Source organism: Lepidochelys kempii, chromosome 6 (assembly GCF_965140285.1).
Source record: "Lepidochelys kempii isolate rLepKem1 chromosome 6, rLepKem1.hap1, whole genome shotgun sequence".
Taxonomy (NCBI): domain Eukaryota; kingdom Metazoa; phylum Chordata; order Testudines; family Cheloniidae; genus Lepidochelys; species Lepidochelys kempii.
The window spans coordinates 128213228-128235699 of NC_136385.1; the positions used below are offsets into that span (position 1 = coordinate 128213228).

General features: G+C 45.0%; 1 protein-coding gene across 6 annotated transcripts in view; it reads left to right on the forward strand.

The window, feature by feature from the left end:
• The window catches only part of MAP4K5 (mitogen-activated protein kinase kinase kinase kinase 5), an 89456-nt gene that overhangs the window by 55733 nt on the left and 11251 nt on the right, over nucleotides 1-22472 (forward strand). For 5 of the 6 annotated variants that reach the window (XM_073350194.2, XM_073350197.2, XM_073350198.1 and 2 more), the window contains 12 exons: nucleotides 1153-1211; nucleotides 2581-2648; nucleotides 5698-5742; nucleotides 6743-6785; nucleotides 7296-7506; nucleotides 8267-8364; nucleotides 8502-8543; nucleotides 9850-9934; nucleotides 10023-10102; nucleotides 17925-17985; nucleotides 19728-19842; nucleotides 20005-20063. In XM_073350194.2, the coding sequence (XP_073206295.1) occupies nucleotides 1153-1211; nucleotides 2581-2648; nucleotides 5698-5742; nucleotides 6743-6785; nucleotides 7296-7506; nucleotides 8267-8364; nucleotides 8502-8543; nucleotides 9850-9934; nucleotides 10023-10102; nucleotides 17925-17985; nucleotides 19728-19842; nucleotides 20005-20063 (966 nt within the window). The remainder of the gene's footprint in view (nucleotides 1-1152; nucleotides 1212-2580; nucleotides 2649-5697; nucleotides 5743-6742; nucleotides 6786-7295; nucleotides 7507-8266; nucleotides 8365-8501; nucleotides 8544-9849; nucleotides 9935-10022; nucleotides 10103-17924; nucleotides 17986-19727; nucleotides 19843-20004; nucleotides 20064-22472) is intronic. The other variant, XM_073350196.2, reaches the window with a different exon arrangement.

Below are 22472 nucleotides of genomic sequence, written 5' to 3' on the forward strand. Positions count from 1 at the left end.
AAAACTTGCACACTTTTCTGTTACTTCATTTCATGTCATTGCAGGATGCAAACATTTCTATAAGACCAGGGTATTGTTTCTTCTGTAATCAGCCTCTCTCTGCCATGGAATGATGCCAAACTTTGAATGCCTACTATTAAAAAAATAATAATTTAATAGAAGCATTAAGCAGGAAGACCAAGTTGATTATTTTAGTGGGAGAGCATGTTCTTACACACAGATGTCTTGGCCCTCACTGGCGAGGGAAAATATAGAAAAGTAGATGGCAATTTGGTGCCGCTCTGATTTTGTGCTAGTTTTCACACTGATGGTCAGCTAAACCTCATCCTAACCACTGGAGGATGCTCCACTTGTTATGGTCACATCTGATGTGCTGACGATATGGTGTAGGTTAAACTCAAAAGGAGTGCAAGTCCTTACGCTCCATGCAGCATTCACACGCTACTCAGTCACTTTCCAAAGGGGCAGGGCGGGGTGGGGAATACTGAAATATTGGAGCCTGTTGAAGCAGGAACTGGCTTTCTCTGTGTTGGAAGAAGTGCCCTTGCAAACTAAATAATTAGTAGATATTATTAGATATTAGATATGTGACCATAATAAAGTGCCCAAGCAAACTAAATTATTGTTAGATATGTGACGATAAATATTATGGTCACATCTGCTGTACTGACTATGGTGTATGTTAAACTCAAAAGGAATGCAAGTCCTTACACTCCATGCAATGTTGACACGCTATTCGGTCACTTTCAGCTGGAGTGGGGGGAAAGTGCTGATATTTTGGAGCCCTTTGAAGTAGGAACTGGCTTTCTCTGTGTTTGGAGAGTGCCCACGCAAACTAAATAATTATCATTTAGACTACTTTAAATGGGGATTCTAACTGCTCTTTTCTCAGTTTTCTTTTCTGTAGGTTGTTTCATAACAAATACATTGCAAGTGCAAACATTTAGACATTGAAGACTTCCATAAAAACAAATGTTCGTGGTTCAAAGAGTTTAGAATTTTATAGGCAAGTTAAAATGAAGCATTACATAACATTGCAGTGTGCATTTTGGTTTTTTATATGCTACAGCATGCTGCTTACTTTAATAGTCTGGCTATAAGAGGATGTCAGTAGAATGTTACACGTAAAGTTGAAAATGTGATGTTTTGCAGTTGACAAGTTGCAGTTTGAGCCTCCCTTACGGAAAGAAACGGAAGCTCGGGATGAAATGGTAGGACTTGGTTTTTCATCGTTTGTGATTATAATAATGTCCTTATTGTTTTATACTTTAACTCTGTTAAGTAATATGTATCAGAGTATAAAAAGAGTCACAAGAAGACAACTATCCGTTTTCAGACAGTCACCACATTCTGAAGAAAATGAATTGCTCTCTATGGTTCATGCGGAGGATCTTCTTCATGTGCAAATTGAAATGCACCAATTAGTGTAGGAATGTGAAAAGAGATTCTGAATTTGATTCCCTTAGATCTCTCTACCAGCCAATATTATTTCTTCTACTCTGTTACTCAGAGCACAGCCACGTTCCTCCATTGTGTGCCACTTTGCTGTTTGTTTTAACTCTCAGCAGTTATGTTTACTTCAGATTAATGGAATGCTACCAGCCAGCTCACGTTCATCTGGAGCAGAGGGCGGCTGTGGATGCAATGGGCCTGATTCTTCCTGAGTGCTCAGTCCCAGCAGCTCCCACTTACTCCAGTTGGAAACATAGGTGCTCAGCATTATGAAAATCAGGATCCGGATGTTTAAAGCCATTTTCCTGTTGGCCAGATGGGCCTTTTTCATGTCAAAATTTTGCGCCCTTTCCCAGCTTGGTCTCTTTGGGGCTTAATCGCTGGACAAAAAACCTCTACACTCAAGATGTTAACTGTACCCGTGAAGGGGAAGTTAGTGGGGAAGCAACTGACCCAAGCCGATTACAGAAAGCAGCAACAGCTCACAATAATTTTTTAAAGAACTGCAGAATTGGAGGCGGGTTGGCTTGATTCCCAAGGAAAATTTTAATTTTTTTAACATGTCTAAGGTCACTTTAATGAGTGCTGCACTAACAGCATTCACCAGGAGCTCCTCCACCAGTCATTGGTGAAAAGGCATTGATGGGGCTGGGAGCTCAGCAAGAGTGCAGTGAAATGCCTGCTGTCCAGGGTGCGGGGTAACAACCCTCAGAGAGCTGTAGTTCCGTGAGTCGCAATGTGATCTCATTCGGGGATCATGGTCCCCAAGAGTAGCAGTGGTCTGTTACACCAGTACCCACGGAGAAAAGCTTTCTCCTTATCAAGTTTGTACCAGAACACTTTAATTAAGTCATTTTTCATCTGTTGAACCTGTGTGCTTCGCCATTTCCAGGTGTTGTTTTCAAGCCCAAATTAAAGGAAGGTTGGAATTTTTTTATTTTTTATTTTTTTTCAATAATCAGACTAAAAACATTCGGACTTTGAAACTGAAGTGCCTCTGTTTATGGGTGATTATTTTCTGCAGTTCTCTACCTCCCAAGCCCCCCAGGATGCTCTGGAAATATGTTTAGAGAATAGTTTTTTTCAATTAAATAAATAATTGTTGAACTGAAATTTCTGCATCTTCAGATTGTGGCAGCAGGCACAGACTTTGCGTCACACTGGAATCCTTTTGTTGATGGTGGAAGCAGCAGCAAGTACGTACACAGTTCAGTAGCATTTTCATAGTTTTGATTATGTGAAAAGAAACCCAGAATTGTGTTTATGAAAAACCTCAAAACCTTGAACTGATTAATTCTGTTTTTTATGTCCTTTGATAAAGTAAGACAGGCCAAAGTATAGGTAAAAATTATTTGGCCTTCACATTGAATACAATATTGCAGTGCAGTTCTTGTGATCCGGTTGGTCAGCTCATCCGGGCAAGGATAATCACTTCTGTGCAGTTTTGATCCCTGTGAAAGACAAACAGCGTTTTTTGGGGGGGATCGGTTATGCTCCCCAGTCAGTGTGGGAACGTGTAGTATATGTAGAGTACGTATTAAAACAAAATAACTAAAATCAGTTTTTGTTTTACTTGCCTTTCAAAGAATTCAGTTCAGGATTCTGCATTTGCCTTGCAACACTCCCTGCACTGGTGAGTGGTTGTGATGTCACCACGTGTTGCAAGGCACATGCAGAATGCTGACGAGCAGTCTTTGCAAGTAAGTAAAGGAGGAACTGACTTTCAAATATTTGGCTTTTAAAAATTGCTTAAGTGTTTACTTAAGTGTTTGTGGTATGGTATGGTATAATGGTATGTACCGTTATAGGTGCAGTGTATTCTACAGTATAGTCAGTTAACAATTTAGCTTTTACCTCCCCAGCATTTTAAATCCCAACTTACTCTAGGTCAAAGATAACCCTGAAGTTAGTGAGCACAACTCTGTTAAAGCCAGGGCTGAATTTGACCACGTAGCTGCACAGGGCTTCCTGTTACTGCACACTGCTAAACTGCTTTCAAGCTGATCTTTTTGAAGTTATAACAAGAAGTAAGCAGGCTTGGTATTACCCGCTGAATGATCCAGCTAAACAGGAAAGAGTATTTTAACCAAATTTAAATTACTGCTAGGCTGAAAAATCCCTTGCTCCTTTCTTTATGTGGAGGCAGTCAGTGCACAATATGCTTTTGTGTTTAAATTTTGCAGATAACCTTTAGTATATAGCTCATTTCCAACATTACAGTTCCGCAATCCAACCGGTCATGTCATGCAAAGTATAATAAATCCATTGTTTTTAAATGTGTGACAGTTTATCCTTCAATTTATTTTCTGTTTTCTTCTCATCTTTGCTCCTTCAATAGTGAAAATTCAAGATGGTTTTGTAGGCCTGGCCCGTCCTCTCCCCAGAAACAGGAACAACTCCTTTTCCTCCACTTTTCTTGTTTTGCTTATGTGACACTGGCTAGTAGAGCTGGAAAGCCTTACATGTTACTGATGAGGCTGTTCTGTGGGCAGCTGGAATCTCCAGGATTTCTGTGTCCTCTTCAAAACTACCCATGGATATGAATTTGATTCTTTAATGCTGTGGCTTTTTGTATAATGTAGGCTGTATATATAAAACTGCATCAAAAGCAGCTATGAACAGCGTAACGAGCTATAAATGAGTATACATATTTATGAAGTGATGCTTTTGACTGGAAGGGCGTCAGTCGTAAAGTCCCAGGACAGTGAGTTTCTCTGCCATTCTCTTGGAATTCAGTTCCTTCTCGGAATGGTAAACAGGAAATGCTGAGCCCTTCTGAGCGAGGGAATTCTGGAGAGTGCCATAATGGTAAAGAAAAGGCTGGCTCGAGAGAGGGGGTGGGCTGCTTTTCTGTGGTTTGGCCCATGCCAGAGAGAACACTGATTTATACGCTGACTCGGATTAGTTTTATGTAAACAAGACCAATGCCATTTATGCTTATGGAAGATGGGAATTGGTTTGATACTTTCTCAATCTATAATTTAACTATTTAAAATTAATATTTTGTGCACTATTTTCTGCCTTATGCATGAGTAACTTTTTAGTGCTTACATCTGGTAATGACTTGGGGGTAATTGATTCTTCCCCCCCGTCTCCCGGTAGTGTCTGGGGCAGCAGTCATAGTTTCATTAGCAGCTATTCTGGGACCACTCAGAAGAAGCAGCTTAAAGGGAAATTGATTAGTATACAGAGTGCTATGTTTTTATTAATATGCTTTTGTTCTTCAGTAGTTATGTAAATGGACCTGTAATCTTTTTTTCCTGTTGACATGGCATTTCATGGAACCTTACAGAATGTACTAATTAGTGGGGACGTTAGACAGCTAGGTCCACAGAAAGATGGATCCTATGGTACTGGAGTCTGTCCATCGTTGTTCTGAATTTTAGATGCCACCATGTTTTATCAAAAACAAACAAACCTCTAGCATTTCCCTGTGCTAACTGTATCTTTCCAATGGATTCTGATTGCCAGCCTGTTCCCCTAGCCTTGCAGAAATCTGTATCTGATGATTAAAAAAATAAAATTGTGACAGGCAAGTTGTGACTCTCACTTCCACCTCCAGAAAAAAGGTCTGTCCTTCCCTGAGCTCACTGTTATAATTGAGATTAGCTAATCATAACAGACCATCACCAAAATAGTTCTCTCCCTGAGCGCATGAGCAGCATTAGTGTTGATGGATTTTGAGCAACTGAATGTTTACAATGTAGTGTTATTTAGAACCATATCTGTGAAATAAACTGAAGTTACTATTCTGTAAAATTAGCTAGAAAGTTGCTGATTTTCAGAAATCTAAAAGTTTGGTTAAAAATCTGACTTTTCTGTTGACCCTGCAGTAGGTTTGATGAAAAAATATTTAACGGTGTAACAAGAAAACAATCTGTGAGACTCTTTACTATATTCCTGCATTTTTCACTAACTTTCTCCATTTTCCGTTGGTTGTTAGGACACATAATTGGACATTGCAGCAGTGCCTAAATATCCTTAGTAGATGGAGATGTGAGACTAGTGTATGATACCAAAGCATAAGAGAACATAAATAACTATTCCTTAGTGTATGGGGAAAATAAAGTGCACAAAGAAAAAAGGGCTTAACACAGTGAATAAGAGCAAGGTACTTTTGTACTTGTAATAGGCTGGTAGATACTATAATGTCAAAGTGAAGTGCATCAGTAATCAAATTTTGACTGCATTGATCTTCATAGAACTTAAGAGTGGGCCTCTTATTTTTATGAACATTTTACCTAGGGGACCGTTCACAAAATTTGGCGATGGCAGTGAAGATGTTGAAGAGTGAGTGAACCTCCTTCATTTTCACTTGTATTCTCTATAGCTCTTTCTTTAAGCAGTTACGGTTCTGGCAAAATCCCTTTTCTTAAAATGTTGTATTTATCCCACATGACTGTGAAGGGCTAGTGGCACTCCTAAACGTAATGCACCCTTCATTGTGTACACAAGCGCCAAGAGAACATCTGAAAGCACTCTATAGATAGAAGAGCTATCCTCTCTTCTCTTCCCCCCCCCAATAAAATATTATGGGGTGTGCAAGGAAGCTTCTGATTTATTTTTTTTCGGGGGGATTTTGTGTGTTGAGAATGAGAGGATATTATTACTATGATGAGCCAGGCTTAGGACAGACAGCTGATATACAAGGGTCCCTACAGAGCTCTGCCAATGCACCTCCCTCCCACCCTACGACATCCCTGCTATTCAAGTACTTAATCATTCTTGAGCAAAAACGGCAAGCCATGTCAAATAGCTATGGGTTTTTTGTTGTTTGAACCAAACACCTTCAGTAGGTGTTAGAATGATTATTAGAAGACAGCTGTCAATTTCTTTTGTCACTTTAAGGAATTTGGGAGGATGTTTCTCTGTGTCCTGACCTACTGACTGATCCAGCAATGTAACATTTTCATTGTTGGGAGGGATTTTCTTGAGTAACAAAGAGAGTTAAAGGAGTGTGGGTAATCACCCCAAAGGAATAGCTATCTTAACATCTGTTTAATCCTGCTAATTTCAAGTACTCTTCACTGCACAATTGTCTTTAACATTACACTATGAAAGAACATAATTCAAGTAAAAACCACCACTAACAAATATTAACCTGCTTTTCTGATCCTCCTTGTATTGTGCGTCTGCTTTAACCCGTTTTTGTGTCAAGCTATGAAAAGACAATCTGTTCTATGCACATAGCTTATCTTATTTCCACAAACTTCATATTTTCAGCCAAACCTGTCTGTGTTTTTTGTGCTTGTATAAATAACCAAGATGCTACTGCACCTTTCTGTTTTAGGTCAACCCTAAAGCGAGCAGGACCACCACCACTACCTCCTAAGGTAAATTTCTGCCGTGTTTTAAAGAAGAGTTTGTGGATAAATGACACTCTGTGAAATACTTCAGTCTGATGCTTTCTAGCCGCTCGTAAATTTAGGAGCTAATTTACTAACAGTTGGGGAGAAACATAGCTATTGGACTTCACACGATGGGCCATATTTTGCGCTGACCTACACCCTGTACAGTCCTGTTGAACTTTGGTTATACTGGGTGTCACTGGGCCTTATACGTTATGTTTGTAAAAGTGGCTTTTAGGCAGTCTCCCTCTTGAAAGGACGTCATATATGTGTACTATGTCCTGTTGACCATTATTCTTTCTGCCACTATGCCATTATTTTTCAAAATCAATCAAGAAAAGAATAATTCTGATAATAGATTATCCTGCTGTCAATGTTCTTTGTTAGAACAATGATACATTTTCTACATAAAAGCTAGCATGTAATAATTTTATGCCTCTGAAAAATCATCATTCACCTTATTTTATAAAGCCCCACCTATTTTATTTATTACAGCCAAGGATAAACAATTACCCTGAAGAAAGCCTTGCGGATGATGAGAAGTCTCAGACAATAAAACACTTTCCAGATTCACAGAGTAGAGCGCTGCCAGCTCATAGGAGACAGAGTATTCCAGCTTGTGGGCCTCAAGCTGAGCTGCCCCCCATTGGTATGACTAGCAGTCTCAGCAGCCCTGGACTGCTTACAGCTCGATACAGTGACTTGGGTAAATAACCTAAATTATATTGTTTGCAGTATTGTTGTAACTGTGTCGGTCCCAGGACATTAGAGACACAAGGTGGGTGAGGTAATATCTTTTACTGGACCAACTTCTGTTGATGGAAGATACAAGCTTTTGAGCGGCACAGAGTTACTCTTTAGCTTACACCTTCTGCCAAGAGAAGTTGGTCCAATAAAAGATATTACCTCATTCACCTTGTCTCTCTAAATTTACGTTTTCAGAAAGTTTCTTTTTTCCTGTAAAAAGAAATACATTTTGGAGCTAACTTGACTTTAAGCAAAACATGATTGTAATAGAGGTAATTCCTGAAGTGTGACTTTCCTTCTTACATGTGCTGGGCTTTCTGTGTGTCCTGGAGGTTTGTACCCTAAAGGCCTAGGTCAGAGAACTTCCTGCTAGCACAGGGATGCTGAGTGGAATCTCTTTTGCAGCCAATCAGTACCATCGCTATGTTGGCCCAGTGTGCTCCCATCTGTCAGTCTGAGTGGGTTGCAATGACAACAAACACGGGTTTCTCTCAATAGTGAGGAGCCCTAAGCACTGGGCAGCTGGACTGGCCCCTTTTCCGCAACTCCCTCTGAAAAGGTTCAGCTGGCTTATATTAACTTCAGAGCAGTGCCTCCCTCTTCTTTAGGATTAATTATCTATGTTGCAGAGAAGAGAACAGGGCATGTAGGCAGCAAAATTATTTGTACTTAATTTGGTTATCAGATATGCATTAAAGTGCATGTGGGATTTGTTTTAGGAAATGGGGATAGTATGCTGAAACTCACAGAGGAAAATGTAGAAGGTTCTGGACAAGTCCCCCAGCTGCCACGTAAAAAAGACAAAAGAGACTTTCCAGTAAGTATTTGACACTGTAGCTGTTAAATATTGGTCAGTGATGTGACTTCACTTGTATAGTTACATGCACATGAATGTCTGGTGTAGAGTTTTAAAACTAGTGTGAATCACTTTACAACTTATCTCTTTCCCCACAGAAGCCAGCAATCAATGGTCTACCGCCAACTCCAAAGGTGCTGGTAAGAAATCTCATTTAAAATCAGATGTCAAGAATTATAACATTCATAAACCAGTCGGAGAACACTTCAATCTCTCTGGTCACGCAATCACAGACATGAAGGTCGCTATCTTAAAACAAAAAAACTTCAAATCCAGACTCCAGCGAGAAACTGCTGAATTGGAATTCATTTGCAAATTGGATACTATTAATTTAGGCTTAAATAGAGACTGGGAGTGGCTAAGTCATTATGCAAGGTAGCCTATTTCCCCTTGTTTTTTCCTACCCCCCCCCCCCAGATGTTCTGGTTTAACTTGAATTTAAACTTGGAGAGTGGTCAGTTTGGATGAGCTATTACCAGCAGGAGTGTGAGTTTGTGTGTGTATGGGGGTGGGGGGGGGGAGTGAGAAAACCTGGATTTGTGCTGGAAATGGCCCACCTTGATTATCATGCACATTGTAGGGAGAGTGGTCACTTTGGATGAGCTATTACCAGCAGGATAGTGAGTTTGTGTGTGTGGTTTTTGGAAGGGGTGTGAGGGGGTGAGAGAACCTGGATTTGTGCAGGAAATGGCCCAACTTGATTATCATGCACATTGTGTAAAGAGTTGTCACTTTGGATGGGCTATCACCAGCAGGAGAGTGAATTTGTGTGTGGGGGTGGAGGGTGAGAAAACCTGGATTTGTGCTGGAAATGGCCCAACCTGATGATCACTTTAGATAAGCTATTACCAGCAGGACAGTGGGGTGGGAGGAGGTATTGTTTCATATTCTCTGTGTGTATATAAAGTCTGCTGCAGTTTCCACGGTATGCATCCGATGAAGTGAACTGTAGCTCACGAAAGCTCATGCTCAAATAAATTGGTTAGTCTCTAAGGTGCCACAAGTCCTCCTTTTCTTTTTGCGAATACAGACTAACACGGCTGTTACTCTGAAACCATTTAAAATAGGAATAACTGGGAGCACAATTTTATTTATCCATCTGCTTACTTTGCCTTTATACTGTTAGTAATTTGTTTATTACCAGAAGAATTCAGTGTTGCTGTCAGTGTAACAGCCACTAAAAATCTTTCATGTTGTTCTGGATTTGTATCTATGGTGTTCTGTAGAAATTCAGCCGAAAAAAAGAAGTTTTAGAGGATGTATTGTAGTGTTCTTGGGGAAGATGAAGGGTTTTTTTTGCATCAAGTGATATTAAAACAGGTTTGTGTGATTGAAGAAAGGAAGACTAATGTGTTCATGTGTCTGACATTTAATTAAATAGGAGACTCAAAAATAAACTCTTTACATTGCAAACTTGTTTCTGGTTTAAATTTGGGTTTCTTTTAGATGGGAGCATGTTTTTCAAAAGTTTTTGATGGTTGCCCTTTGAAGATTAACTGTGCAACATCATGGATACATCCTGATACTAAAGGTAGGTTCGCTTTCCCCTTTGTATTTTAAATCCTGCTACAGAAGCAGTATTGTACTTTTGGATTAAACCAGTTTCTCTCATTTTTTAGATCAGTATATTATCTTTGGAACTGAAGATGGTATTTATACGTTGAATCTGAATGAGCTTCATGAAGCAACAATGGAACAGGTAATTATCAATGTCTCATACAGGCAGAATATAGTTGACAGATACTACGAAACACTGGAACCGTGTAATTTTTAGTGGGGGTTGATAGGGATGCTCTGCTTTGTTGTGTAAGCAGGGCCACATCAAGTCAAGCCCCATTGGTTCTAACATCAGAAATCCCTGACTTTCAGGGCAATATTTTTGACACTGCTGATGGGATGCTCAGATCAAAGGATAGCATGGAGCCCTCCACCTGTACTAAACCCTCTTCTCTCAGAACTGTCTCTGCATCCCCCTGCTCTGGCTTGCCTCCTCTCCTTTGCTACCCAGCCTGCCTTTTCCTTCTCCGTCTTGATTCCACTAGATGGCACACCTCTCCTCTGCTGTGCATGACCAGTATGCAGTTGCAGCCCTGCTGCTGGTTAGTCTGGCTGGCACAACTTCAGCGGGTAAATATTTATGGGCTGGCCAGCTGCTCCTCCTCTAGTCTCCTTGCTATTTTAGCTCCCCTTCTTGCTTCTCCACTGCTTGGCTGCCTCTCTCCTTCCAAACCCCATCTCCTTTTGTGCTCTGGCTTTGTCCCACTGCTTACTGTCACTAAGCACCCCATTGGTCACGCAAACGTCCCTAGGTCACTGGTCCCCTCTAACTTAAAAATAATCAGGAAGGAAGATGTTAATAGTCCTTTTTATTTCTTTGATTTGCTGTACCCTCAGCCGGGGCCTCATGGAGCTATACGTTTAGGCCCGATATTAGGCTTTTCTGAAGTTATCTAGAGGGGAATAAACTCCAGACCTTAAGAGGGAGACAGTTTTTGCCAGACTTACTGTAAGGTATTTTTAGGCTTTGCTACTGTTACTGTCAGAAGAGGGAGGAAAAGGTAAGAACCCTCTGTCTGGAGTACAGTTGATCTAGATGGTGTTAGCACTGTTGTCATGTGGAGCTGTTGGTTTGTAGAGCACTTTCCAAACGTAGCAAGGACGCAAGCTCTGTCCCAGAGGCACAAAACACACCACAGGCTGATAGTAGAGAAAAAGGAGAATGTGGGGCTTTGATGAGGAGAGCACAGGAAGGATTCTAGCACTGAGTGGGTCAGAAGGAGGTAAGGTAGAGAGGGTATTCAGCAGACCAGAAAAGAGAGGCTGTTTTTCTTCAAGTGCTTCCTCACATCGATTCCAATTAGGTGTGTGCGTGCCGCGTGCACGATCGTCGGAAGATTTGTTTTATCCCAGCAGCACTCGGTGGGTTGGCTGAGGCGCCCCCTGGAGTGGCGCCTTCATGGCGCCGGATATATGCCCCAGCCGACCTAGCGCCCCCTCAGTTCCTTCTTCCTGCCTGTGACAGTCATTGGAACTGTGGAGCGCAGCGTAGCTGATCTCCACTCTCCATAGCTTTTCTCTTAGTACCTGTTGTTTATAGTTAGTGTAGTGAGTAGGGTGGAGTGGGGTCTTCTTCCCTCTCCCCCGTCCTGGTACCGGGGCCCATGCCGGGGTTTCCGGGCTTCAAACCCTGCTCGGCTTGCCTGAAGCCAATGCCGACGGGAGACCCCCACGACTCTTGCCTAAGGTGTCTGGGGGAATCCCACCAAGCGGACAATTGCCACATTTGCAAAGCCTTCAAGCCGAGGACCAAAAAGGAGCAGGACTTTAGACTCAAGCAGCTCCTTATGGAGGCGGCACTTAGCCCGGTCCCTTCCTCTGCGCACCGGGACTCGGCATTGTCTTCGGTACGGAGTGCCCCTGCAGCACTGACTGGTCCAGCACCACGTTTGGACTCCGCTAAAGACTCGTGGCGTCAGGCCCCCCCGGCACCTCCACCATGACGGCACCAGTCCCTGTCTCCAGGCCAGAAGAAGAAGCAGCCCAAGCAGGTGCCGACTGCTTCTTCTTTGTCAGTTCGACAGCCACCGACACTTCCCGCACCTCAGCCGGAGCCGCGTCCATTGCTGGAGCGCACAGGACATGTAACAGCTCCTGCACCGTCAAGTCTGGCGCTGCAAGGGCCATCGAGTCCGGTGCATGTTAGCTCCCCGGTGCACACTGCAATCGAGCTAAGGCAGCTCTCCACACCGGAGACCTTCTCTACAGCGCGGGACTTGATCGCACTCACAGAGCTGACTCCCCCGCAGCCAGCGGCACCTCCAGTGCGGGCAGTGCCGTCGAAGGGAAAACCGTCCCTGATATGACCGCTGTCGCCAAGTGAAGCAGGGCAGCATTGGTCCCGATCTTGGTCCCGGCACCTTTCATAGCGTCGCTCGCAGTCCCGGCACCAATCCTGTTCTCAGCGTTGGTCGTACTCATGACGCCGCTCCAGCTTGCGAAGATCCGAATTGTGGTACGGCTGGTATCGATCAGCTGGTACCGGTCAGAGTGGCCCTCGACCCGGAGCCTATCCCGGCGCTGGTCTTGTCGAAGGTCACCGTCAAGATCCAGATCAGGCTCCCAGTACCAATATGACCGCAGGCACCGATCGACATCTCGGTACCATTCTACATCTCGCCACCGGTGCATGGCACGATACAGCACCGGGGGGCTCTGCGCCGACACGTTCAGCGCTGCCTTGGCCATCTCGCTCTGCCTCCACATTGTCACGCTCACCAGGTGGCCACCACACCCAGGACCAGGGCGAGGATGGTGCAGGACAGTGGCTGGATGAAGGCCAGGACCTGGGCCAAGGACCTCCACAGTGGTCTTTTTGGACCCCCTGGGCATACCATCAGGTCCAAGGGGTTCCTTCAGAGGCTTCCCATTCCCTCCCTTCTGCGCCCCAAGTACCGGAGGCTTGTGTGTGTCGTCCCTCCCCGTCTCCCCCCGCCCCCGGAGGTTCTGAGGGGACTGCTCCAGCACCAACACAGGCCCACGCCCCTAGTGTGGTAGACCTTGGGCAACAAGTTCCTCCACATGAGGACCCCAGCCAGGATCCCTTTAGTCCCGGGGGTATCTTCCTCGTCCTCACCTGATGAGGCAGTGGCAGGGACTGTGGTTTCGGGCCCTCCTCCTATGGACCTCCACGCCCACCAGGAGCTGCTCTGCAGGATGGCGTACAATATGACCCTCCAGGTAGAGGAGGTGGTAGAGATAGAGGACCCGGTTGTCGACATTCTGTCCGTGGAGGCACCGTCCAGGGTGGCCCTCCCAGTCATACGGACTATACAGGCCAATGCCAAGACAATCTGGCAATCGCCAGCCTCTATTCCATCTATGGCTACGGGGGTGGAAAGAAAGTACTTTGTCCTCTCAAAGGAGTATGAGTAACTCTACACGCACCCCCAACCATGTTCCCTCGTTGTGGCTTTGGTCATCGAGAAGGAACGGCACAGTCAACAGGCCCCAGCGCCCAAATCAAAGGATGCTAGACGCCTAGACTTGTTTGGGTGCAAGGTGTACTCAGCCGGAGGCTTGCAGCTCAGGGTGGCCAACCAGTAGACACTCCTGAGCAGATACGATTATAATTCATGGCACTCTATGGAGAAATTCAAAGAGTTGGTTCCACAGGAGTCCAGATTGGAATTTGGGGCTCTAGTGGAGGAGGGCAAGAAGGTGGCCAGAACCTTCCTGCAAGCCTCTCTGGACGTGGCGGACTCGGCAGCTAGGACCCTGGCCTCAGGCATAGCCATGCGCCACATCTCGTGGCTGCAGGTCTCTGGCTTACCACCAGGGTTGCAGCAGACCCTCCAGGACCTACCCTTTGATGGCCAGGGCCTGTTCTCAGACAAAACAGACTCAAGGCTGCAGAGTCTGAAGGACTCGAGAACTATTATGCGCTCTTTGGGAATGCATACCCCAGTAACGCAGAGAAGGCCCTTCAGACCTCAGCCTCAGAGGTCCTACCCTCCCCCTCGGCCAAGGCAGGACTTCTTTAGAAGACGTGGCCGAGGTGGTAGAAGCAGACAAACTGGCCACCAAGCCAGCCAAGGCCAGGGCCCTCGCAAGCCATCGGCTAGGCCTAAGCAGAACTAAGCAAGGTGTGCCCAAGGATGGAGCATCAGTCTCCATTCAGGATCCTTCCCTGCGTTTCCAAGATAGTCTCTCCCATTTCCTTTGTGCGTGGTCTCACATAACATCAGACCATTGGATCCTTCGCACGGTGAAAAGGGCTTACTCCCCTCTATTTGCTTTTCCCCCCACCCTCCTACCCCGTCCCTCTTCAGGGACCCTTCTCACGAGCACCTCCTTCTACAGGAGGTCCAATCATTCCTAGCTGTGGGGGAGATAGAGGAGGTTCCAAAAGAGTCAAGGGACAGAGGTTTTTACTCTCGCTACTTCATAATCTCCAAGGCCAAGGGCAGGCTTCAGCCCATCCTGGACCTACACGGACTCAACAAATTCATGGTAAAGTTGAAGTTCCGTATGGTCTCTCTAGGGACCGTTATTCCTTCCTTAGATCCTGGAGACTGGTACGCCACCCTCGACATGAAGGACGCGTACTTCCACATTGCGATCTACCCAGCGCACAGATGCTTCCTTCGCTTTGTGGTCAATCAACAGCACTTTCAATTCACCGTCCTTCCTTTTGGCCTATCTACAGCTCCCAGGGTGTTTACCAAGTGCATGGCTGTTGTGGCTGCCCTCCCTTCGTCAACAACGGATCCAAGTGTTCCCACACCTTGACGACTGACTTATTCGGGGCTGCTCCAGGGATCAGGTGCAGTCTCATGTCCAGCTCACCATGAACATGGTCAATCTACTGGGCCTCCTGCTCAGTGTCACAAAATCTACTCTGGTACCAACCCAGAGGATAGAAATCATAGGCGCAGTCTTAGACTCAGGCCTAGCCCGAGCACTTCTGCCGGAAGCATGCTTCCAATGCCAGGTGAACATCGTCCACAACCTGCAAAACTTCCCAACCTCGACCATGAAAACATGCCTATGCCTCCTGGGACATATGGCCTCTGGCACGTATGTTACCATGCACGCCAGGCTGCGGCTACATCCATTCCAAGCCTGGCTATCAACAGTATACCGCCCAGGTCGGGACAGCTTGAGCACAGTGGTTACCGTCCCATCAGGGATATTAGCCTCCCTAGACTGGTGGCTGGACCCCAAATCAGTGTGCAAGGGGGTGCCATTTCACGCCCCGCAGCCCTCCGTGTCCCTAGTCACGGATGCGTCATCCCTGGTATGGGGAGCCCATCTCGGGGTCCTCCGTAGACGGGCTATGGTCGGCAGGAGAGTCATCCCTGCACATCAACATACGGGAACTCAGAGCTGTGCACCTGGTGTGTCAGGCATTCCAAGAGCGCATTCAAGGCCATTGTGTTGCAGTCCTCACAGACAACACAACGGCCATGTTTTACATTAACAAGCAAGGGGGAGCCCTGTCGTCCCCCCTCAGTCAGGAGGCCACTCGTCTGTGGGAATTCTGTATAGCCCACTCAATCCATCTGGTGGCATCGTTTCTCTCAGGAGTCCAGAACACCTTAGCGGACTACTTCAGCAGATCATTTCAGACTCACGAGTGGTCGGTTCGCCCGGACATCATCCACTCTGTCTTCCTGAAGTGGGGCTTTCCCCTGATAGACCTATTCGCCTCTCGCGAGAATCGGAAATGCCAAGTGTTCTGCTCTCTACAAGGACGCTCTCTGGGTTCCCTGTCAGATGCCTTCCCCATACAGTGGAAGGATCACCTGTGCTACGCCTTCCCTCCATTCCCGCTAGTCCACAGGGTCCTGCTCAAGCTGCGCAGGGACAGGGCCCATCTGATTTTGGTCACCCCGGCGTGGCCCAGGCAGCATTGGTATACCACTCTCCTAGAGCTGTCGGTGGACACTCCAATTCCACTCCCTCTGTGGCCAGACCTGATCACTCAGGACCACAGACGACTCTGTCATCCCGACCTGCAATCTCTCCACCTCACAGCGTGGATGCTGCATGGCTAACTCAATCTGAGCTGTGCTGCTCTTGCTTGGTACAGCAGGTCCTTTTGGGTAGCAGGAAGCCCTCTACCAGGTCCACATACTTAGCCAAGTGGAAGCGTTTTTCCTGCTGGTGCGCTCAGTCATACAGCCCCGCTAGAGGTGTCAGTACCTATCATCTTGGACTACCTCCTGTCCTTAAAACAGCAGGGCTTGGCAATATCATCCATCAGAGTGCACCTGGCAGCTATTTCAGCTTTCCACCCCGGTGAACACTGGTGTTCAGTCTTCTCCAATCCCATGGTCGGCAGATTTCTCAAGGGGTTGGAGCTCCTGTTCCCACAAATTCGACAACCAGCCCCTACGTGGGATCTTAACCTGGTCCTCCCCAAACTCATGGCTGCCCCATTCGAACCAATGGCCACCTGCTTGCTCCTGTACCTTTCCTGGAAGACAGCCTTCCTCGTAGCTATCACTTCGGCGAGGCATGTGTCTGAACTCAGGCTACTCACATCGGAACCACCGTATACGGTGTTCCATAAGGACAAAGTACAGCTGCGACCCCACCTGGCCTTCCTCCCTAAGGTCGTGTCTGCCTTCCATCTCAACCAGGACATCTTCCTCCCCGTCTTCTACCCAAAGCCGCACGCCTCTCAACAGGAACAGGTGCATTCTCTGGACGTTCGCAGGGCCCTCCCCTTCTACATCGAGTGAACGAAACCTTTCACGAAAACGTCGCAGCTGTTTGTTGCTGTGGCAGACCAGACGAAGGGCCTTCTGGTCTCCTCCCAGCGCATCTCGTCCTGGATCACATAATGCATCCGTGCAAGTTATGACTTGGCTGGTGTCCCAACTACGCACCTTACTGCCCACACCACGTGGGCTCAGACACGTACCCATACAGGAGATATGTAGGGCAGCGACTTGGTCATCGGTGCATACCTTCACCACCCACTATGCAATAATTCAGGAGTCCAGGGTGATGCTGCATTTGGTTCAGCGGTCCTTCGCTCCGCGACATCTCACTCCGACCCCACCGCCTAAGTAAGGCTTCGGAGTCACCTAATTGGAATCGATATGAGCAAGCACGCAAAGAAAAGACGGTTACTCACCTTTGTCAGTGTTGTTCTTCGAGATGTGTTGCTTATATCCATTCCAAACCCGCCCTCCTTCCCCTCTGTCGGAGTAGCTGGCAAGAAGGAACTGAGGGGGCGCTGAGTCGGCTGGGGCATATACCCGGTGCCATGAAGGCGCCACTCCACCGAGTGTTGCTGGGGTAAAAAAATCTTCCGACGGTCGTGCACGTGGCGCGCACACACCTAATTGGAATCGATATGAGCAACACCTCTCGAAGAACAACAGTTACAAAGGTGAGTAACCGTCTTTTCCGTGGGGGCAGTATGAGAGAAGGCACAAAGCGGCAATCTGGCCAGATGATTTGGGGGCGCTGGGCAAGCAGAAGGATATGAGAGGAAGAGTATGTAGGATCTGATGGTAAGAATGAGGAACTTGAAGTCGATAGAGTCAGAACAGAGGGAAGGCTTTCTCGGGTTAGTGGATACAAGAACATGCTTAAAAGCACAGGGGGCGGCAAGACAGAGTAGGAAATGAGAATGAAAAGAAACACGGAAGGGTGGAGGGGAGCTACAAGGATAGAGGCAGGTATTGGAAGTGGGATCTCTGAATCAGCCACATTAAAGGAGGAGAATTAAAGACGGAAGCCCCTCATTGAGTGCTGGTCGTGTAACAGTGCGGGAAACTGTTCTAGAAAGACAGGGGAAGGGATACAGCTAGGATACAGAAGAATGAACCTGACATGGAGAAAGTCAGCATCATCGTAAGACTTCATCAAGAGTCAATTTAGCAGGGCATGAACAGGGCCCAAGGAAATGGATTGAGGGACCCAGCATTATTAACTCATGTATATTTATTTTTTAATTCAGTTTCTCTCTGTTACATAGAAACATTTTCTTCTTCTTCTTCCTTTAGTTATTTCCCCGAAAATGTACCTGGCTGTATGTTATCAATAATACTTTAATGTCATTGTCAGGTATGTATATGTTTTTTTAAAAAAAAAGCCACTGTAAATAATGGGGAAAATACACAAAACGTTCACTTGTTAAAGGATATTTTCCTGTGTGCTCCATGCAGATCGGTAACATTATTCTGAATAAGAGAATAATGTGCTGTTTCCTGTATTTCTGTTTCCCTTTTTCATATAGGAAGTTTTACTTTAAGAATGCTTTACACAAGAAATTTTCATAGATTGTAGGGCTGGAAGCTTATAAAATCAAACTTGTAAAGACTAGGTTAAATGCACCCGTCGCCTCCCACTGTTTTCTCCCTGAAAGGTTAGGTGTTTGATGATACAATATTGTTCTGAGTAATGCCAAGGGCCCAGTTTGAGCAGGAGAAGGATATTGAATTTTTCCTGCTTTTGGTCTCTGAGATTGCAGTGCCAAGTTCAGGACAGTGTTCCGCTATTAAAATAACTATCAAGCCAACATTCAGCTTTACTGGGGAGGGATGAAAAGGGCTTCTAAGAATTGAGCTGCAATGTCTAATCATTCCCCTGATGCATTGCAGTTTGGTGCCATCTTTAATGGCTCTGAACTTCCCAGTCATCCTCGGTATACATCCTACTTACTCAGAAAATAGATACGATTGAGGACAAGAAGAGTTCTGAGTTAAGGAGGAATGACCTACATGCATGTGCGCATGTAAATAATAATGAATTTGTCATTCTTCTCTATTATATTCATCCTTCAAGTGTAGATGATTTGAAACAAGGGGTTTTCCCTCCTGTCCTGACAAAAGAGAATTCTGCATCTGGAACAGCTGCCCAAGGTCGATCTTAATTTTGAGTGCAGACGGATTGCAGGATCAGGCCTTTAGACATAGGATTCTGTGTGTAATCCAAGTCACATGATGATACGAAGATAGTCCAGGATGGGTTTCCTGAAGGCTGGTGGCACATAGGTTCCAAGGGCCAGAGAGGTCCACTCTGATCATCTAGTCTGACCTCCTTTGTGACACAGTTCATAGCACTTCCCCAAAAGAATTCCTAGAGCAGATCTTTTAGGAAAACATCCCATCTTGATTTTAAAATTGCCAGTGACACAGAATCCACCATGACCCTTAGTAAATTGTTCCAGTGGTTAATTACCCTCACTGTTAAAAATGTATTTCCAGTCTAAATTTGTCTAGCTTTAACTTCCAGCCATTGGTCCACGCTATACCCTTCTCTGCTAGATTGAAGAGCCCATTATCAAATATTTGTTCCCCTTGTGAATTAATGCTTCTACTGCCAGGCCCGGGAGGAAGCTTATATAGGCCATAAAAGTTTTTTCAAGATTGTTTAGCTGTATGCATTGTGTTTGAGTGATTGCAGGTATCTGTACATAGATCAATATAAATTTGGTATGTTAATATTAATAATTTATATTTAAATATATTCATATAAATTTAATGAAAGTGTAGTGGCCTGATACAGTCACATCAGTGCCTTGATGTAGTATCACAGAACAACCTAGAATTTAGTGTGCATTTGTTTTACACATTTTCTTAAATGTTCTTATTAGACCTGATCTGTAACAGATGAATTATGTCCCCACTTGATGCACTGTCATTTTTAATCATGATTTGTTTCTCCTTACATTTTGGCTTGGCTTCTATTTTTGACATGTCTTTGGATCGCCTTTTTAGAAGGTAATTATCACAATGTATTTTTACCATAAATTACCTCTAGCTAATCTGCGTATGTACGATACAAACCAGTTTTCTGTCTTACAGGAAAAACATTTCAGCTCTACTCCCATAACCTAATAGCTTTGTTTGAACAAGCCAAAAAAACAGGATTTGCTGCTCATATGCAGACTCATAGGTTCCCTGACAAAATATTACCAAGGTACAAAAATATCTTTATTTTCTAGACAATTCTGAAAAATGAACACAATTTCTAAACTAGTTTATCCTTTATGCTTCTGATATGTCTGTGTGAATCAGTAACATAAAAGGCTTTCAGTATCCGTCACTGATGTGTGGTGTTAAACTTACTCTGTTATTCCAGGAAGTTTGCCTTAACAACAAAGATTCCTGATACAAAAGGATGCCACAAATGCTGCATAGGTGAGTGAACATTCAGTGTACTGTTTTTTTTTTCCCTTGGTTTTGATCATTGGAACAGAGTGGTTCGCACTCAGATTTATTTTTAATTATACATAAACATAGTAAAAATCTGGGTCCTGGATAGCTCAGGAGATTGGTGATGAATTACTGAGCTTTACCATCTTCTTATGTGACCTCTCTTGACTGGAGCTTTGCAACCCTTGTAGTCCATTTGGTACGATCCTCTGCTAATCTTTGTGGATGAATAGTCCTTTTGATCCAGCCAGGATACAACATCCATCCATCCAAGATCTTTTTTTTTCTGTCGACTGTTCTTCTACCATCAGCTTTCTCATCCAGTGCCCACAAACATGCATCACCCGCTGAACCCCTTAAAATGTACCCTGCGAATCTAGCTTTACCTTACCACACGTGAAATACTGGCCCCAGTGCAGTGAAGAGAAGTTTTGCGGTTAACTTCAATGGGGCCAGTATGTCACCCGAAATCACCAGTCAGTTTGGCCTAGGTCGGTGGTTCCACGGTCACTATCACCTGTGGGATGGGCAGAGGCCTGTATTTTATAATGTGGTGATCTGTCTCAGTCAAGTGGACAAGTGTCCCTGTCAGTAACCACTGTCGCTGACTGACACTTCTTGTTAAGCCTCACTAAAGAGGCCAAAGACTGGTCATGAAAGATGAAATATCCTCTGACCCTAGGAAGGTGGCACATTCTGGTCAAGGTTGTGGCATAGGGCATCATGGGTTGAAGATGGAAAACTAGCAAACACAATGGTAAAGGACCAGTTATTAATTGTAAGGGGGAGGGGGTGTAGTTCAACTTATTAAAAATCACTTTGAGCTGTATTTGACAAGCAAGCTTGCAACCCTTGTGTGTGCTGCTTAAACATCTATATTTTTTTAAATCTTGGAGTAAATTTTTCCAAAGGGACTTGTGCACTTAAGAGCTTGAGTCATTGAAAATCCGTGGAACTTAAGAATTGTAAAAACGTTGTTGTCTTAAAATATCCCCTCCCTCACGCAGACACGTGGAGTTCAAACTATGGCTCTTATCTTCCCAAGATTGATACTGCCTGCTAGGGATTGATTTCACCTACTGTTCGGCACCCTCTGCCCTTTCTGGAGAAGGAATGTTTTAAAATGTATTTAGGGGAGAACTCGGCTCTACAAAGTGGCTCAAGCCAAGGTGACAAGCCAAAGTCACCTGCACATGTGCAACAGGACTGGGGCTCTGTTGTAAGCCAGTGTTTGCAGGTGGCCTGATATCACAGTAACTGGCTGACTCAAGGTGACATGTTGTGGCCATTGAACCCAAATATGACTGAGAGTTTGAGTGCCACTCTTGGCAGCTTTCTGAGAATGTGTGTTGTGCACATTCACTGCTCTTTTCCCTGATTCTCCAGGGAAGATTTTTACCCTGAGAGCAAAGTTTCTGGTTTAAGAGCCAATATTTGAAAGTGCTTTAAAATCCACATGCGTATTCTGATTGTACTTGGTAAGTAATTGTCCAGGGAAATAGCCTTCATTAGCAGGAAGAGAAGAGTCATCTAGTAAACAAATTTAATATAACAGAACCTCATTTATACGACCCTCAGTTATCCTGCTCTCCACATTAACCTAACAACCAGGACTCCAGGGCCAGAAGCGGGCGATCTCACCTGTGAACACTAGATGGCGATGCAGCATTTCATGTCCCATTCTCTGGAATAGCTGGATTTTTGATTATCTTATCTGGCCCCTCTCCCAATTAGATCAGATAAACAGGATTCTGCTGTAATACCTAGAGTAACACCGACAGACCCCGGTGGTCGGCGGGTGGGATTGAACCGAGGACCTCTGGAACTTAGTGGATGAGCCTCTACCACAGTATTCTCAAACTTTTGTACTGGTGACCCTTTTCACATAGCAAGCCTCTGAGTGCGACCCGCCCCCTTATAAATTTAAAACACTTTTTAATATATTGAACACTATTATAAATGCTGGATGCAAATGTTTGGGGTGGAGGCTGACAGCTCGCGACCCCCCACGTAATAACCTCATGTCCCCCGAGGGGTCCCAACCCCCAGTTTGAGAACCTCTGCTCTGCCACATGAGCTAAAAGCCAACTGGCTGTTAAATAAGGCTGTAGAGCAGAATCATTTTATCTCTCTTCCTCTAAGTGATCTCGATGCCACTGGATGGAACAGAACACCACACCCAGGAGGTGTGTGGATTACACTAGCTCTTGGATAGCATTTTTCATGAGTAGCTCTCAGAGCATTTCAGTCTCTAATGTATTTATTCTCATAGCACCCTGTGAGGTGGGGAAGTGCTGCTATTCCCATTGTACGGATGGGGATCTGAGGCACAGACTAGCTCAGGTCATCAGTACCTGGTTCCTGAACAATGGGACTGTGTGATCAAAGAAAAGA